Source organism: Opisthocomus hoazin, chromosome 5 (assembly GCF_030867145.1).
Source record: "Opisthocomus hoazin isolate bOpiHoa1 chromosome 5, bOpiHoa1.hap1, whole genome shotgun sequence".
NCBI classification, from domain to species: Eukaryota; Metazoa; Chordata; class Aves; order Opisthocomiformes; family Opisthocomidae; genus Opisthocomus; species Opisthocomus hoazin.
The window spans coordinates 12,957,774-12,971,223 of NC_134418.1; the positions used below are offsets into that span (position 1 = coordinate 12,957,774).

At 40.8% G+C, this 13,450-nt stretch overlaps 1 protein-coding gene across 11 annotated transcripts in view; it reads left to right on the forward strand.

Annotated features, from left to right (window-relative positions):
* The window catches only part of ABLIM2 (actin binding LIM protein family member 2), a 150,578-nt gene that overhangs the window by 61,698 nt on the left and 75,430 nt on the right, over positions 1-13,450 (forward strand). For all 11 annotated transcript variants that reach the window (XM_075420440.1, XM_075420441.1, XM_075420445.1 and 8 more), the window contains exons 4-5: positions 4,903-5,018; positions 9,852-9,978. In XM_075420440.1, the coding sequence (XP_075276555.1) occupies positions 4,903-5,018; positions 9,852-9,978 (243 nt within the window). The remainder of the gene's footprint in view (positions 1-4,902; positions 5,019-9,851; positions 9,979-13,450) is intronic.

Consider the following 13,450-nt stretch of genomic DNA (forward strand, 5'->3'; position numbering starts at 1 on the left):
CTGGGCAGCCACAGGTCAAAGTGGAAAAAAAATAGTATTCAGAGAAAAACTGACTATTAAAAGTACAGGATAATGTATACAGTCTGGGCAGAGAATGGATTGAGAGCAGCCCTGAGAAGGACTTGGGGGTACTGGTGGATGAAAAGCTGGACGTGAGCCTGCAATGTGCGCTTGCAGCCCAGCAGGCCAACCGTATCCTGGGCTGCATCCCCAGCAGCGTGGCCAGCAGGGCGAGGGAGGGGATTGTGCCCCTCTGCTCAGCTCTGGTGAGACCTCAGCTGGAGTCCTGCATCCAACTCTGGAGCCCTCAACACAGGACAGACATGCACCTGTGGAGCAGGGCCAGAGGAGGCCACAAAAATGATCTGAGGGCTGGAACACCTCTGCTGTGAGGACAGGTTGAGAGAGTTGGGGCTGTTCAGCCTGGAGAAGAGAAGGCTCTGGGGAGACTTTTGAGGAGCCTTCCAGTACCTGAAGGGGCCTACAGGAGTGCTGGAGAGGGACTTTTTACAAGGACACGTAGGGATAGGACAAGGGATAATGGGTTTAAAGAGGGTAAATTTAGATTAGATATAAGAAAGAAGTTCTTTACCATGAGGGTGGTGAGGCCCTGGCACAGGTTGCCCAGAGAAGCTGTGGCTGCCCCCTCCCTGGCAGTGTTCAAGGCCAGATTGGACGGGGCTTTGAGCAACCTGGTCTAGTGGAAAGTGTCCCTGCTCATGGCAGGGGGGTGGAACAGGATGATCTATAAGGTCTCTTCCAACCCAAACCATTCTATGATGCTATGTATTGTCCTATATGATTATTTTTCTCTATCTTGCATGACCAGTTGGCTCTTAAACAAATTCAGAGTTTAACTGCATGTTTGCTCTGCTGGCATAAAGAAGAATTTGATCCTGTAGGTCCTCAGGCTGCAGTCTGACATTACGCCTGACCCAGTGTAACTGCTGGCTGCTACTGAAATAGATAGCTCTGCTCTCCCCACATCCCTGACCATATGCTTCTGTTAATTTTCTTATATCAAATTTAGTTGACTGTTCAGCCACAGAGTCAGATCAGCAACTTAAAGAGCAGAATGCCATCCATCTGCTCTGAAAAAAATGTCAGTATTTTCTTTTGGCCTAGAAAGCTCGAATGACATGCCCACAGCCGCATAGGTTGAGGCATGGGGCAGAGAGGGACAAGACCAGGTCCAGATCATTCAGCATCAGCACGCAGTTACCCTGGATTAGAGTGACGGTGGTTTGATGTTTTACAATATGATTTTGTTGGTCAGCTCCAGTCATTTCTGGGTTTACAAATATTGTAGGCAGGTGGATAAAACAAAAACAATTGGGAAATGAATCCTAGAAGATATATTAAAATTCTACAAGTCATTTCAGAGAGCTGCTTTAAACATGTTCTTAATTTTTGTTTTAAAAATAGATTATCCAACTGTGAAAATCACACTGAATATTTTTGAAAGGATAAGTAGCTAATTAAAACCCATACCTAACAATGTTCAGTGGGTGACTGGGTGTGAGATGTCATTATACTCGAAGGCAGATATGCTGCTCTTTATCTACAATGCCATATATAGCCCTGCTCATAAGTTAAAGAGCTCAGAAGCTGAAACCTTGTTAAATGACTGTTACCGCCTTCTGTTGTGCCTTCACTTGTACCGGCGCTGAAATCCTCAAGTAGGTCTGCTTGTGAAAGGGAGAGGTCAGGTGTTACAGAAATACTGGCAAATGTGTTGTATATGAGTTCTGAGTATGAACAAAATAGTGAAGCAAGTGCTGAGACTTAATTACAAGTTTGGAAGACCTATGAGGGAAGGAAACATCTGCCTGTACCTTTGGGCAGACAACTTCCAAGGAGGATTTCCCTGCTTTTATAGAGCAAGGTATCTTGCAGATGTGAAAAACTTAATAGAGAAGTGAAATTGTTACTCTCTCCCCTCTGAATGGAAGGGCAAAGTGAATAGTTACTAAACTTTCAGAAAATAGACCACATAAGATATGTTTATGGGGTAGGAAAGCCTCCACACATGCTCACCCCAAAGGAGGCTTTGTGGCATACTGCCGTGCCTGTGAGCTTTGGATTTTGCGGGTGTTATCTACCTGGCTCTGTCTTTGTGCTGTAGGAGGTCAATTAATCTATTCCTCTCTAAGTTTTAGCCGTATTTTCTTTCAGATTGTTTAATTGCCTAATGTAGCTGAGCCAATTCAAAGCAAACAGTCCCTACTAGTACTTTACTTGATAATTGATGCATCTGTTTCAGATGGGCTTCTGTGTTCAGCTGGATTTTTGTTAGGTAAATCATTGGGTCAAAAAGTATATTAACTTTGCCTCTGGCCTCTGCTCCGAATATACTAGATACAAGAATACTTCATAGTCACAGTGCTGCTTCTGAGCAGTGAATCATTCACGGCTTCCAGGACATCATGATCTCCGGGATTATTAACAGTGCAAAGCCTGCTCTTTTACTGAGACCTCTCACAAGGGTCCAGCTGGGTCATGAGCTGAGTCCCAGTCCTGTTCCCCGTAAAGAGTACAGCAAACCATGGTTGGTGGTAATATCCTGCCCAGGGCATGCAACTATGCGTAAGAATGAAAGATGTTGGGGTAGTTGTATGGCAGTGTATTTGTGTGATTGTATCTGTGGAGCAGGTTACAATTTTTGTGGGGATTTAATTCAAAATACATTACCAGTGGTTGTAATAATTATATGGATGTCTGTAAATCAAGATGAGATGTCTTCCTAAAACCAATAGAAGGTCAATTATAAGTTCTTGTCTCAGTTCTGCAACAGCTGAAATTCCTTGGCTTGTGCCTGTGCTGGTCAATCAATAGTGCTTAGTTCTAGACTTGATTTTGTAACATTTTATTAAAATGAAAACGTGATTAAATGGTGTCTTTCACATTGGCAGTAGAAAGCTAGGACAGCATTTGAATTGTATCACTCCATTGTTAAGACAGTTTTTGGTAATTAGTCATTAATTTTAATTATCTATGTAGAAGTGTATCACATTTGGTAGTTTTTATTCAAATGAATGTATGTTTATGTCCAGAGGTCCTTTCCAACCTCAACTGTTCTGAGATGTTCATGAAACCCTTTTATTGTTCTATATATTAAAATATATAGAATATATAGAATATTGAATATAGAATATATATATAAATATATATATAAATAGAAAATATATAGAATATAACTCCGTGACTTTAAGCAATATAAAAATCCATTGCAAATAACAGTTATGACCTAAAAAGAACATTTTTTTTTTTAATACATAACAGAGGAGCTTGCTGCTGGATTGCTGCAAGACGGGACAGACTTGCTGCTCGCTGGAGCAGTGCAGCTCCATCACATCTGGTCTGTTAGACTAGAGACAGTGTTGTCTTCTTCTGATCAGGTTATTGAGTAGAATTCATGGTACCAAAATCCTCTCTTGAACAGGTGGAAATTTAGGACTCCTGGTTCTGTACTAACATGGCGTTGGGCCTGTTGGTACCAGAATCACACATGGAACATCTAGTTGTGTCAAAGAACAGGGCAATTTTAAAAGCTATTTCCTTGGCTTAACTTTAGGTAAGTAAGAAGGTGGCAAGTATTTGGAGTATTAAGTCATTAGTGAAGGGGGAAAAAAAGAAGTGAAAAGCAGAATTCATTATCAGATATCCAAAGATACACAAATATTTAAACTCCATGTGTCCACATAATTTTTAAAGTATTTCCTATGGTCCAAAATGGATGACAGTGTTGAACACTTCTTTAGTTGGTTTTAAATAGATTTTAGTAATATTTAGAAACAAAGGACAGCACTGATTTTGTTCTCTTTTTTTAAGTAATAAGGATTCTCTTTTAAATGCAATGCTGATGTAGAATAAGCCACTCTTGGGTGGTTTAGGGAGTGAATTGATATTTACGCTTAGCAAGAAGTATCTGTGCAGCTTTTGTAGTGAAGACAGCCTCTCAATTGGTATGAATCGGATAGCCTTTGTGGGGGAATGTCAGGCAGAGTTTAATGAAATGTTAATGAAATAATCTGATCAGATGGACTTCATGAGGCAGAAGGCTTGCATTATGTTTGTGCCCCACTTAAGCCATATTTTGACAGCTTGTTTGGGATTTAGTTGGACGTGAGCTTTGGGTGGAGTGCAATGTGTTTCTAAATCCTCACCATCCTTTGCTGCATTGTGAAGTGATTTGTCCATCTGGTCCTCTTAGAGAAAAAACCTCAGTAGTTTCTGTGCCCAGACAAGAAAGCTCACAGCAGAAAGCTTTTTGTTTTAAGGACATGGATAAAAAGGATGGATTTAATTAAGTGTGAAGAGAGCTGTTGTTGAGTAGAGTAAACAAGTAATGTAGACACTTTGGGTTTTATAACTGGGATATATTTTCTCCTATGAGAGTTCATGGACATTTGTCTTCTGTGCATATAGGTTAAGAGAAGGACTTTGATATGATCGAAGTTGGGAGGACAAGAGCTGGTTTTTTAGTGTACAAAAGTCATCACACTCATGCAGCGTTTTAACAACATAAAAGCAGCTGCGTTTACCTGTACTTGCTCCCCGTAATGCCACATTTATTTTCATTCTGTAACTGATCCTGTTAGTGATCAACCCTTGCTGATACAACACTACTTAGACACACAAGGATTTGGACTTGAGTGCTCAGTGTGTTTTTGTATCTCTAGATACTATTTTTTTTCTAAGTAGCTGTGAGATCTGTGTTTGCAATTGTCCGTTTGATATGTCCCTTTGATTCTTTAGCCTCCAGGTGGATGAAAATTGTGAATGAGAACTGGGCAAATAGAGAAAAAGAAACCAGAAATAATCAGTTCCTGTATGGGAAGATACTTAATTTTGATAGGACGTGAGACTGTAACCTGTGTGCTTTTCTTTCCTCTGTTTTAGGCTACCTTTCCCTGCGGGCGACCGGGTGACTTTTAACGGGAAGGAGTGCATCTGCCAGAAATGTTCCCTGCCCCCTTCCAGCAGCACTGGCTCTTTCCCCGTACAGAACCTGAGAAGTAAGTGGGGGTTTCTGCTCTTTTCCGCTAGTATTTCTTAGTCTGCACGTGTTTAAAGAACACAATTTTACATCAGTATGTTTAACTGGAATTTTTACCGCTATGCTGCTTACGAGGTGTCAAGAAATACAAAATAGCCATGTGAAAAAGTGTATGGCAGTTTTCTGAGAAGTCTGATGTTAAAAAGAAACACAAATGGTACCATTATAGGGTTAACAAACACAAAACCTCCCAGAACATTTGATTAAAGCTGGAGTAAATCAAATTGTTTGGGGAAAGGCGTATTATCAATGTTAATGATTTTTTTGAGGATTTACTCCAACTCCAGCTAAAATAAAATCCAGCATTATACTTAATCATCTGTAAGTGCTCCAGGGTTGCTTCAGAAAATATCAGTGACATGGCTGCATGGCTAAATACTACACAGGAAGGTATTAAGGTATGCATCATGACCAGAGGGACATTTTCCTTGACATCTGTACTATTGTGTACTATCAGAAAATTCAAACGCTGCAGAGAAGAAACGTGGTCTCTTCATAACACGCTTTTGCAGCAGATTATAGAGTGGTGTTGTTGCTCTGACCTCTGTTCCTCTGCTTATTTGTTCACGAGGAGCTGCCACACTTTAACATTCATCCACCACCTATTTGTAATTAAATATCAACAGCAATTTAATTAAACAGCAAAGAGAGAAATATTTTTAATAACTATCGTATTGCATCGAGCTGGATTAGACATGGCTGAGGAGGGACCTCATAGATTGCTATTCTTTGTATATAAGGAATCCAGCTCACTTCAGGGAGAAATTTCTCCTTTATTTTCTTTGTTTTTCCCCACATCTCTCTTTTCTACAGAAGTTTTCACCGTCCCCTCTCTCCAGTTTGTCAGCAAAAGCTGCTGTGTGAATGCAATGAGAGACGCTATGCTGATTCCTCTCTTTCTGATGCTGTTCTCTTTTGGGGAGGGGATGGCCCTCTCTCTTACTGCTTTCTCTTGTCACTTATTCCAGAGATGGGTCATCCTCAGCTATCTTGGCTGGCCGCATTTGCAGATCCATACTTTCACAGGCTGTCATCTGTTTGTCTCCTTGTCGTACGGGAAACGTGGTTTTGACTTTAAAGGAAATTATTTGCCTGATTGAGCACTGACAGAACAACTTCATTTGATTATCTGTGATACAGAATCCTTTAATGTATTTACATTCCCTTTCTCTGTACACACGCACACCCCACAGAGAGTTTTTCTTGGGTTGCATTTCCCCAGCTCTCTCAGGTCGCTGCACTGGGCCTCCCCAGTGCACAGGTACTTGCAAACCTCAGCAAAGCACTTTCCTCAGAGAGACAGAGCACTGGAAGCATATCTTTGTGGCAAAACCTGACCGTGGAAAACACAAGTGTAGCTTTTCCCTGAATAAAATCTCAAACAGATGCAAGTACTTAAACATCAAATACAGGTGTGCTTTAAAACTCATTAGAAACGGAGGAAATATTGCTTGCTACAGGTTTTAGTGGATTCAGATGAAAGTCTTGGTTCAAACCTGGATGTCTGCCACACTGTAGACTGGACTTTTAAAATAATTTGATTTTATCTTCACCTGAGATTTACCAGCTCTGCTTCTCAAATGATGTAGTGATGGGGGTGAGCTGATGGATACCATGGCTTCTTAAAGGGAAAACTGAGATCCATGTCTGGTCTGCAAGTAAATTGTGCCATGATGTTCCCAGGATCCCAGAGAAATATCTTCCTTACTTGTGTAGACTATGTCCATTCTTATCTCCTCCTTAGTCTATTTCCCCAGTGTCTTGCAGTGCTGCTGCAGGGCAGCATCCTCTGATTTCATGGTGACGTGTCGCACCCAACTGGCCCGGGAGCTGCCGAGCTCATGAGCTTTGGGAAATTGGGTAGCAACAGTATAATCCCTTCTTGGTGTGGGGAACAAAGCTTTGATGGGTCAGGGGGAAGCACTGCAGCCACAAATACATGGAGGTGTGTGCATGTGTATGTAACAGGATATGCCAGAGCCCAACCAATGACAATATAAAGAAAATGAACCAAATATATAAAAAGTTAATATCGGGAAACATTCAGATTAGTATGTAATATGTGAAAGAGAAGTGTGCAGTAACAACTGTTTTCCAAGCACTTACTAATCCTTAGGTTAGAATCAGTGTTTCAGGAATAAACAAGCAGTGTCAGAGACATCTTGGTTGAACTGGAAAACTGAAAGTCCAGAATGGCTGTCTATAGCTAAGCTACTTATTACACAAAGCAATAAATGGCATTAGTGTCTCCTTGTTTAACAACAGTCTTCTTGGAAAAGACCTTAATGTTTTAAGTAAACAATTCTTTTTGTAAAAGAACAGTAACGCACAGAAACAGATGACTTAAAGCAAGCTGAGTCAAGGACCAAGTAATATGTTGATCCGCTCTTATGTTGGTTTTGCCCTTGGCTCAGAACTGCCTGGTACGTGCTGTGTATGTTATTTGTCATCCTGTTCATCTCTGACGAGCTCAAGAATGCTTTCAGGAGATCTCTTGTGACCCACTGAGCTTTCAAAATCACTGCCCCTTCTGACCAGCCCTTCTATTTTCATCCTCCAAGTTTGGTTTTGACCTCCTTTATGCATTATATTTAAAAGAAATGACGAATGTCAAATATTTGGTTTTTGCCAGAGTCCTTGAATTTTTTAGTATTATATAAATACCTAGCTACCTCTTTTGTTTCTTTTATAAAATGCTAGCTGTGGAAACCTCTTGTGGCAGTGTTGATGTTGAAAGAGTACTCAGGGAAGAATATCAACATGTAGCAGCAAATTGATGTGTTCTGCAGAGTTATTGGTTGAAATTGGGTGAGTCACCAAAGGATGCGGCATCCAAGGCAGGAAGACAAGGACATTGCATCAATAGGCACTGTTGTCATAGCAACCACAATATTTGTTTTTAATTATCTGGAACTTAACAGAGAAAACAGCAGTTAGGAATAAAAAAGTACCTCACAAAATGCTGCATTTCTGCTCACCCAAGCTTAAACCAGATGAAAGGTGAGTGACATCTTGAGCATACTGTGTTGCATTAAGTTTGTGAAATAAACCCTCAAGCAGTGAGATTAAATTAGATTGCCAGATGAACCCCTAGTGCAGGGAAGATCACCAAAAAAATCTGATTGCATTAAAGAATAGATACTGCAGTGTTTATTGTTTTATGGGACTAAATCCAGGCAAACACCCAAATGTTCTCTTTTATTAGCAAAACTCAAATGTTCTGATCTGTGGTGCACATGCTTTTGTGCTGGGCTTGTTTCCACATATTGGTGCTCTACAGGGTGATGTTAGACAGACATCCTATTACTCCCTTAATCCATTCCAAATCCACTAAAGGAAAATAAGAACTATCCTTTATTGCTGTGCACTCAGAAATTAAACATTTAGAACTGCACTAACAGAGCATCTCATTAGGATCACGTAACCAACTAAATAGAATCTTAAATCAGAAAGTTTTTAGGAGGACTGTTTCAATCTTTTAATGAGATCCTGTGTTTGAAGTTCTTTCTTAATAACTAGATAAATCTTTTTAAATGCTTTTGTGTATCTTTCTCTTCCATGCAAGTCATTGTTGTGGTTTTTTTTGTCTTCTGGTGCCTCTAAATGACTCTTTAAATGTCTTTCAGGGTTTGTCTTTTCTCTAGCAATTTGTTGGTATACATGAGGAATTCCTAAAAAAAAAATACATGTTTTCACATAAGATGGAAGATGTAATCATAAGGAGGATTAGAAGGGTTACTGAGCTATTGATACTACAATAGGTTTATTACGGATGTTTATTCCTACTTTTCCACATATTCTGACTGTTTTAACTTTTTGTAAGAAAATTATACATAGATAGGAATCTATAGAGAGTGAAGAGTGAATGAGAGCTGGACCCTATCGAGTAATAGAGGATTCATTTAGGGTACAGAGAACCAGGTTCAAATCCTGTGTCAGCGTAGCTTCGCTGAGCAGAACCCTCACTGTTGGCATGGAAGCTAAGAGTGGATTTGGCTTTTACTACTGTAATCAAAAGCATCCATCATTAAAAATCCCAGAAAGAAACCAAACCCCCAGAAAAGTCTGGTCCTCAATTACTTTTTCTGAGGAGGATAGCTACTTCACATATAGCCTGTTTAATCAGTGTATCCTAGCTTATGTTACCCAGTTATGACATGTTTTGCATTTCATTTCCTTACAACTTTTTAGAGGTTTATATAAGTGAAATTCTGTAAATAATAAATATATAGCCAGCCATCACTTTCATATGTTGCAACGCCACTACTGCTCAGGAATTTGTAATCTCAAGTATTGGTGTATTTTTCCTGGTTGTAGAAGTTCACAACAGAGTTTCAGCTTAGTTTTTTCCACAGCTGCAAAAAGTATTTTGAACTTTAAGTAAAGTTTCAGACCCAGAAACAAAGTCTAATATGAAGGTTCAATTATTTGTTTTGACCTCATGACTCTAAGTCTTTTTTATGAATTTTATTGGGTTAATTTTTGATGCTTAAGAACATAATCAGCAAAACTTCCTATCTTTAAACACAATATAAATGAATTGAAATAAAACCTAAGTCACTAGGAAACCTAAGTCTTTAGTTTTTCTTTGAATGATTCACGTCTTCTAGCAATGTTAGGATGATATTAGGGCATCACCACTTGTCATCCATCAGTGAGCCACCAGCAGCGAGCTTTAGAGCCTGCATGAGCTGTTACTGGGACATGGATGGATCCTTATGCTGCAGTAACTGGTATTGTTGCATGACTGCTAGAGAGTGTGATTCACTCATACGGGGTTTTTCTCTTACAGATTGTGGGGGCTGTGGTTCAGAGATCAAAAATGGGCAGTCATTGGTTGCCTTGGACAAACACTGGCATTTGGGCTGTTTTAAGTGCAATACATGCGGCAAGCTACTGAATGCAGAGTACATCAGCAAGTAAGTGGAGTGGAGGAACATCTTCACGTGTTTTCAGCACTCTTTTAGTACCAAGTAATTAATTCAGTGTTGCGTATCCTTTCATTTGTGTTTAGAAGTGTTTGGAGATCTATAAAAGATTAGAGATTATTACCTAAATTATGACCTAAATTGGATTAAATGCAGAAAAAATCACGTTAAGAAAAGTAGAATTTGTCCATTTACCTGGCATGGAACTTGCCAGAGCGATAGAAAGGCAATGGGTGGAATATGCCCTTAGTTATCTATGTTTGACTTTGCTCTGTGCGATACTGTAATTTGAACAAGCAGTTATTATCCTTTCCATGTGTTTCACATAAGCAAAGATGTTCTCAAAAAGTTAATTAAGGAGGTATGTATCATGCTTTTTCGTTGCTTCAGACCCTCGGGCTGTCAGTTTTGGACTGAATGTGGTGACAGCAATGAGAGGCAGCACAAAGCACACACGCAGCCCAGGTCCCATGTCAACACTCACAGAATCACAGAATCACAGAATAGAAGGGATTGGAAGGGACCTCTGTGGGTCATCTAGTCCAACCCCCCTGCCGAAGCAGGGTCACCTACAGCAGGCCGCACAAGACCCCGTCCAGGCGGGTCTTGAATATCTCCAGAGAAGGAGACTCCACAACCTCCCTGGGCAGCCTGTTCCAGTGCTCCGTCACCCTCAGAGGGAAGAAGTTCCTCCTCATGTTCAGACGGAACTTCCTGTGCCTCACTTTGTGCCCATTGCCCCTTGTCCTGTCACTGGGCACCACTGAAAAGAGCTTGTCCCCATCCTCCTGACACCCACCCTTCAGATATTTGTAGGCATTTATAAGGTCCCCTCGCAGCCTTCTCTTCTTCAGGCTGAACAAGCCCAGTTCCCTCAACCTCTCCTCGTAGGGGAGATGCTCCAGTCCCCTCACCATCCTCGTAGCCCTCCGCTGGACTCTCTCAAGTAGCTCTTCATCTTTCCTGAACTGGAGAGCCCAGAACTGGACACAGTACTCCAGATGAGGCCTCACCAGGGCAGTGTAGAGGGGAAGGAGAACCTCCCTCCTCCTGCTAGCCACACTCTTCTTAATGCACCCCAGGATCCCATTGGCTTTCTTGGCAGCCAGGGCACACTGGTGGCTCATGGTTAACCTGTCGTCCACCAGGACACCCAGGTCCCTCTCCGCAGAGCTGCTCTCCAGCAGGTCCACCCCAAGCCTGTACTGGTGCATGAGGTTGTTCCTCCCCAGGTGCAGGACCCTGCACTTGCCCTTGTTGAACCTCATCAGGTTCCTCTCTGCCCAGCTTTCCAGCCTATCCAGGTCACGCTGAATGGCAGCACAGCCTTCTGGTGTATCTACCACACCTCCCAGTTTGGTGTCATCAGCAAACTTGCTGAGGGTACATTCTAACTCTTCATCCAGGTCGTTGATGAAGAAGTTAAACAAGACTGGGCCCAGTACTGACCCCTGGGGGACACCACTTGTCACCAGCCTCCAACTAGACTCAGCGCCGCTGATGACAACCCTCTGAGTTCTGCCATTCAGCCAGTTCTCTATCCACTTCACCGACCACTCATCCAGCCCACACTTCCTCAGCTTCCCTAGGAGGATATCATGGGAGACTGTGTCCGGTGAGATATACAGGGCTTTCATTGGCCAAGGCAATTGGGATTAATTTCTGCTTCAGAGAAGTGCAGTGATATGATGAATTTTTCCTAAATAGCTACGTAACTCGATCACCAGTGCCTAGAGATGATGGAGTTTCAGAGCTGACGTCCCACTGACTTTCAACAATTATTTGGATTTAGATTTGTACAAGTATAACATTTAATTTCTTAGCTTGCACTGGAGGCTGAGAAAATGATATTTAATAAAAGGATGTTCTTAAATAAGGTTTTGCATTGTCTCAAATGTTATGCTACTCTGCTGTATTTTGGTATAGTTCTCTTTTTGCTTGTTATTTAATAATAAAAAAAATATAAATTGTAAAGATAGAGTTATTGTGACATACTCTTTTAAAAAATGCTAAATGCCAAACAAAATAATTCAAGAGAAGAAACATTCTTACTTCAAGTCATTCAATTAATTGTTGTGAGAACTTATAGGTTAGTCTCTAAGCAATCCCAACTTGTGTGCTATAAAATTAATCTTTATGTCTCTCCAGGGAAATGTCTAATAAAATTATGCCTCTGCCAATAAATCTGTCTGGTCATGGGCTGTTTTGACGTAGCACACGAAACATATTTAACTATGTTAAATGTGGACTACAAAAAATGACCAGAGGGAGGGAACACCTCTCCTCTGAGGAAAGGCTGAGAGAGTTGGGGCTCTTCAGCCTGGTGAAGAGAAGCCTCAGGGGAGAATTCATTGTGGCGTTTCAGTACTTAAAGAGGGCTTGTAAGAAAAATGGGGACAATCTTTTTAGCAGGGCTTGTAGCGATAGCACAAGGGCTAATGGTTTGAAACTAAGAGAAGGTAGATTTAAACTGGATGTAAGGAATAATTTTTTTACTATGCAGGTGGTGAAACACTGGCACAGGTTGCCCAGAGAGGTGGCACATGCCCCATTCCTGGAAACATTCAAGGTCAGGTTGGACGGGGCTCTGAGCAATCTGATCCAGTTGAAGATGTCCGTGTTTATAGTCGGGGGGGTTGGGCGAGATGGCCTTTAAAGGACCCTTCCAACTCAAACCATTCTATGATTCTAGGTTTAACTTGCACTTTGAAATGGGAGAATAATCTCCAGTTTCTTCTAGGGTAATTTATTTTAATTCATCAGGTTAGTGGTCTAAATGTAAGTTTTTGTAAAACTGTGATCTAAATGTAAAATTAAAAAAAAAAATAGGTTCATTTCAGAGCAATAGTCCAAGTGCTCTGCTTCTGCATTTTAGAATAAAAGCTGAGACTCCTGTTTTTCTTCATTAAAATTGTTCACTATCTTAAATTACTTGTGGTGGTGAAATAACTGTTCAATTTATGCATGAACGTACTGCAAGATCTCTTCTGCTGCTCAGGTTGAAGTCTCTTAGTCATTACTGACTTCCACAGAGCAGATTCGCGAGTTGATTAATCCATGACTGTCTTTAAGCAAGTCTAGTTAAGAATGCCAGCCGACTTCAGTATTAATCAAAACTTGGTTCACAGTGAAGATAGTCAGTTGAGAAATTACTGTGAAGTCTAAGTGAAGTACAATTAGAAGACAAATAAAGAGGGAAAGAATAATATGTAGAAAGAAATATTTTTTTCCCTTGTGCGAAACACGTGGAACAATTTAATGAGTAACACTATCGAAACAAATGGTGTGAGAGCCTCAGAGACTGGGTGTTGTGACTGGGGGAGAGGCGATGGCGGAATTCAGTAACAAGGCAGGAAAGTGAGATCAAGGTAGAATCTGAAGGGCCAGAATAATCAATTAACTATTCAAGTCTTTAATAATTAATAAATACAAGTATTTTGGAGGGGTAAAAGTCCATAAACAC